This window comes from Lepidothrix coronata, unplaced genomic scaffold (genome assembly GCF_001604755.1).
Source record: "Lepidothrix coronata isolate B3197 unplaced genomic scaffold, Lepidothrix_coronata-1.0 Scaffold15, whole genome shotgun sequence".
Lineage (NCBI taxonomy): Eukaryota > Metazoa > Chordata > Aves > Passeriformes > Pipridae > Lepidothrix > Lepidothrix coronata.
The window spans coordinates 2,723,569-2,728,864 of record NW_016690195.1 but is presented as its reverse complement, the minus strand read 5'-3'; the positions used below and the strand labels follow the sequence as shown (position 1 = coordinate 2,728,864).

Genomic DNA, 5,296 nt, shown 5'->3' with positions numbered 1-5,296 from the left:
GCAGCCTCCCTGGTGAGGTGTGTTAGGTCTAAACATCCTTGGTCAACATCAGCAGAATCAGGTTACCCGTGCACGGGCAGCCTCTCAGTATATAAAGGAAGCATATAAGAAAGAGAGAGACTTTATACCAAGGCCCGTAGTGACAGGACAAGGGGGTTTAAACTGAAAAAGGGTAGATTTAAATTGGACATAAGGAAGGATTTTTTTATATTGAGGGTGATGAGACATTGTAACAGGTTGCCCAGAGGCCAGGTTGGATGGGGCTTTGAGCAAACTGCTCTAGTGAAAGATGTTCCTGCTCACGGAGAGGGGGGGAGGCTAGAGTAAATGGCCTTCAAAAAGTCCCTTCCAACCAAAATCATTCCATGGTTGTATGGTTCTCTACTGACCCAGCTACACACTAAGCCCATAAAGCTTAAAATTTATTATCAGCTGTTATTTTCCAGCCAGGCAGTCCCTGCAAGAATGAAACCAAGGGGACAAAGAGCACAATTTGGTTTTTTTTGGGAGAAGGCTTCTCTCCTCAATGTGTTTATCATCAAGGTTTTCTTTCTAGAAACATCCTGCAGCTCAAATGGAAGAGGTTGGACTGAGAGAAGTGTCCTTACAGAAATGTGACTGACCATAGCTGGTGCCTCTCAGCCTTTAAAATCCATGAGATTGTAAGCCCTAAACCTACCACCTCCAGCCCTGCCTTCAGTGCCCAGCAAGTGACCACAGCCACGTATGCCCAAAAACATCTTCATGTTTCCCTTCTGGCACCCCTATATTTGCCCTCCAAACCCCTTCAAATGAGGCTCACACACATCTGCTCAGAGTGCTGTCTTCTTTTTTGGAAGAGGTGAGAGAAGTTGTTAGCACACAGTCAGCAGGACAGACTTAAAGCTGGTGGGTAGAAGGGATGTGGCAGAGGAATGACTGTGCCTGGGTTCAGCTCAGTAGTCCCGGAGCTGAGGGCAGCCCTTGGGTGCCGTTTCAATCTTCATGACGCTGTTGGATTCCAGAGAGTAGGTCACCTCATCGTCGCTCACCCCTGGTGGCAGGTTGAACTCCTTCATGAATTTTCTGTAGTTACATGTCTTTGACACTGAGGTGTTGCGCTCCTCCCTGTGCTCTGCTAACACCGTCACCTTCCCATCCTTCACCTCCACACTGACATCCCTGGGCTCAAAATCCTTCATGTCGATCAAAGCCAAATGACACTGACTATGAGACGAATTCAATGTCCTGCTAAATCTTTGTATTCTGGAATTAAAAGAAGAGGATAGCCTTTACCTTCCCATTCACCTTCCAACTTACTTCTCCAAAATGGCTATTTCTCTCCCATCCCACTTATCTGTTTCAACCTTTGCTCCTGATAGCAATGCCAAACTTCCCTTATCCTACCTTAAAGGGTGCTGATGCTTGTAGAAAGCAGGCAACTGTTACCTGTTGATTCGTCGCTCCACATCCAGCCTTGCGGGGAGGGCTCTTCTTGCCGGGGGTCGGGGTTCGGACAGTTCCAGGCAGCAGCGGTGACGGGTCATCATCCTCTGCAGGCGGGCTGCAAGCAGCTTCTCACGGAGCAGCTGCAGGCGCAGGTCCAGCAGCCTCACCTGCCGCTGTATCCGCCTCAGGTGCTGGCTGGTGTCTTCCGGAAAGTAACCGCGCGCCGACATTGCCACGCTGCAAAGTGTGTCAGGGCATGAATGAACTCAGGTGCCTCGAGACTTTCATTTGGTGGTGAGCGTGTGAGCAGAGCCACAAGTGCTCCTGCAGCCTTCCAGCAGGCACCTTATGACATCAAGGGTCACAGTTCCACAGTCGCCATGGGAAGCGCAGCCCAGTCTGTGCACACCCGCTGCTGCCACTCCCCCCATGGACCAGGGAGCCCAGGGACACACCCCGGGGGGTTGGGGCACAGTGGGGGTATGTGCACAGTGGCCAGGCAGCAGAGCCACAGGCCATGGGAGCATAACTTGGATGTGGTTTCATGCACAACGTTGCTTCGGTGTGGCTGTCCACAATTCCCAGGAATTACATTCACCATCAGCTTTCCACCCCATCATCTCTGATGAAGTGCTGGAGCCCAAGACATGAACCGTATTCCCTCCGTATCTGCCAGTGATACAGAAGCTAATCCCAGCCTCAGCAGAACCAACACCCTCGTCTCTCAGGCATCTGCCCAGTGGTGAGCTGGATGATGTGTTATTTTCCCAAGACAAAATATGAGTTTGGCTTATCATTAAATCAAAAGAGACAGCTTATTTTATATTGAAAGGTAGTTTCATCCGTAAAAAAATCCCCTTTCCTTATGTGTTATTACTTTTGCATCACTTTTTCAGTGATTTTATTTAAAAGCTGAATTCAAAGGCTGCCAAGTTGTGAAGGGTCCCTTCTGTATGGAGCCTGTACACCTTTCTGATGGCAGTGTTTTGCCTTTGAAATCTGACACTCTCTAGTTTCTTTGGCTATACATGAAAGAGTCCTTTAGGAGGTCTCTCTTGCCTGGTGAATCTGAACCCTTTATTTCCCAGAGGGAGTTTTGTTTGTCAAGCCTCATCTGAAGAGATGAGGTCTGGAGAAAACCACTCGAACTGAGCATCCTGACAGAGTAGGGACCACGAGAGCCACTACAAAGCAAAGATGCTGAACACAAGGATGTGTAGCAATGTAAAATTTCTGCAGGGAAAACAACAGCTTGAAAATAATTTGAAGTTAAACCTTCCTGACACATGAAACTGGGGGGGTTGAGGATTCACCATGAGCACCTCAGGAGACTGAGAAAGGTCTGCAGGCAGGGGTGCCCATAGGGTGCTGACTCCTTTGGGTTGCATCTTTATACTAGGGGATGAGAGCTTTTCCCTGCAGGCATTCGCACCCAGGGAGACTGTTCCCAGACCTGGAGATCATCAGCATGACCCACAAGCAGAGCACTGAGCAGAGGGACCTGCAGGCAAAATAACCTTGGAGGGCTTACATAGGATAACTAGGTGTCTGTGGACACGTATCAATCAAACAGATATCTGCCAAGCTGCTGCTCTTCTCCTCTGCCCTGTTTCCCATCCTATCATCACAGGCAGAAGCACGGCATCTGGTAGTGCTCCTGGTGTGCATTGCCATGTGTTGGGAACAGCACGGGCTTTGCCTTATCTTACTATGTCCCAAAACCTCCCAGAAAATCCTGCAGGAGGATGAAACACTGTGTCAGTGAGTGCACTCTGTGGAATCAGTGAACCCAGGGGCAGCAACACCTGTTTACAGAGCCTTCCCAAAACACTTCTGTGTGGAGCTGTTCATCCCCGGGGGCCCTTTCACACTAGCTGCATACCTGCACTTATATTTGCAATCAGTGCTTAAAAATAATAAAAACTCATTTTTGTAATGAGTTTTGTAATGTATTTTTTCTGAAAACTGGGCTGTAGTTTTTAAACCAAATGGAAATACAGAGCTATGAAAGTAATTTGTAGCCTTGTTTCCTGTTTCTGCAGCAGCTAAGCCAGAATTGTATGCTAGCAGCTAGCAGAGTTGCTTTCTTCATACCTTTATTGCTGTTTTTAGTTAAACACCCCTACTTTAAACCTTTGGTCTTCTGGTGCCAATCATTCACTTTGTACTTATAAGGGATGGATAAGTGGCTAGACTAGACAACTCAATAGTTATTTTTCATCTCATGTTTTATGGTATTTCTGTAAAGATCTGCATGGTGATCACCCTCATGACTTCCTTGAGTCTGAGCAGAAGTAGGCACCTGCTGTGGCTGACAAGTGACTCTCTTGATCATATGTACTTGAAAACAGCTTTGGAGGGCGGCTGCTGCCTCTTTCTAGCACTTAGCACTGTTTGCAGATTACAGCAGCTGAGTATTACAAATTTAGTTTCAGCATTCTCAGCCCTACATGATCATTTCCAGTAGTGCCCCCACAGAGGACATCTGTGGATGTCATTCTTAGGAAATAGACCTCAAAAGCATTCAGAGGAGAAAGACTGATTTGGTTCTCTTGGCAAACAATGGCAGTGGATGGATTGTCTGGTATCCCCTTCCAGGCTTTCACTCCCTTTGGGTGCTGGCATTACACAGAAACCCATGGTCTTAAAGGTTTTGAGAACTCAGATCCCCCCTCAGCCTGGTACACAAAAACCAACAAATGTTAACAATAAAAATCCCTGAATTACTGATGTTACCTGCTCCTTTTACAGTGAGAGAAATGGGGGACAGGTGGGGAAGTGACAGACCTGCTCAGGTGGATAAAGACAAGGTTTATCACCCACCACCCTTTGGAGGAAAAATGTGTGGCCTGATATTGATACCACAGTAGTGACAGGTTGGATGGAGCAAGTTTTTTCCTTAGAGATGCCAAAGCAACCGCCTGGGCCCCTCTGTGCTGGTGAATCCTTTCGAGCCCAGGCTTGACATAGCTCAGTTGGTGGGAGAGAGGTACACAGAGGATCCATAAACTGACTTGGGGTTTTGGCTACACACTTCAAACAATCCAGAATGTCTGTCTTGCCACCCTCTATTTTCTCTCCGCCTTTTCTCCCAGCCTTCTCTCATAGTCTTGCTTCTTTCTGAAAAGATCATGGTATACTTGGTATCATCTGCAACGTCACTGAGAGTAGATGACTGATGAGGCAGTTAAAGGTATTTTAAACAACTCAGTACTCATTCAGACTTTCCCAGCCCTGAAAAGCCTGCTAGGCCCACACTCTGGGCTCATCATTGAGAGTGCATCAGCTTGCAGGGACACAGGGTCTTCCCGAGCCTCCAGGCTACGGGCTACTCCACTCCACTCTCCATAGTGCTTGTTGTGCTAAACTACCCAAACAAAAATAGCCTGTATGGTGCCTTGTGAGAGACATGGTGGCCACGGACTCCATCAGTGGTGGTGGGGAGTCACCTCTCTCCACAAAGCAGAGCTATAGGGAAGTGAAGAATGAGGGTCCCACTTCCCAGCTTCTTCCAGCCTACCTATGGTCTGGGGTGAGGGTAGTCCCTCAGCTACCACCATATATCACCAGACAAGGACAACACACAGTGACACACAAGCTCGCTCTCTGCCGTGGCTGTGAGGCCCACTTCCTGAAGGCAGGTATTGCGTCTTAAGGCACCACCATAAGCAGGTAAAAAGACTTTCTGAGGCTGCTGGGTCTCCACCAGAGACCAACATTCACTCCTGCAGAAAACAAGGGAGACTCAAGGCACCTCCAGATCAGGAGAATGAAGAGTACTGCAGGTAGAGCTGCTAAGAAGGCATCTCTTCAGCAAAGCTGCCCCAAGAAGTCACCTGCCTTTGCCTTTAACTCCTTTATCAAGGAA

General features: G+C 48.0%; 1 protein-coding gene across 1 annotated transcript; it reads right to left on the bottom strand.

The window, feature by feature from the left end:
- Positions 1-812: 812 nt before the first annotated feature.
- ODF1 (outer dense fiber of sperm tails 1) lies at positions 813-1,779 on the bottom strand. The gene is made up of 2 exons (XM_017806338.1): positions 1,429-1,779; positions 813-1,245 (listed from the first exon to the last, which is right to left on the bottom strand). The coding sequence occupies exons 1-2, from the start codon at positions 1,656-1,658 to the stop codon at positions 936-938; spliced, it is 540 nt and encodes a 179-aa protein (XP_017661827.1). The 5' UTR covers positions 1,659-1,779; the 3' UTR covers positions 813-935.
- Positions 1,780-5,296: the final 3,517 nt, after the last annotated feature.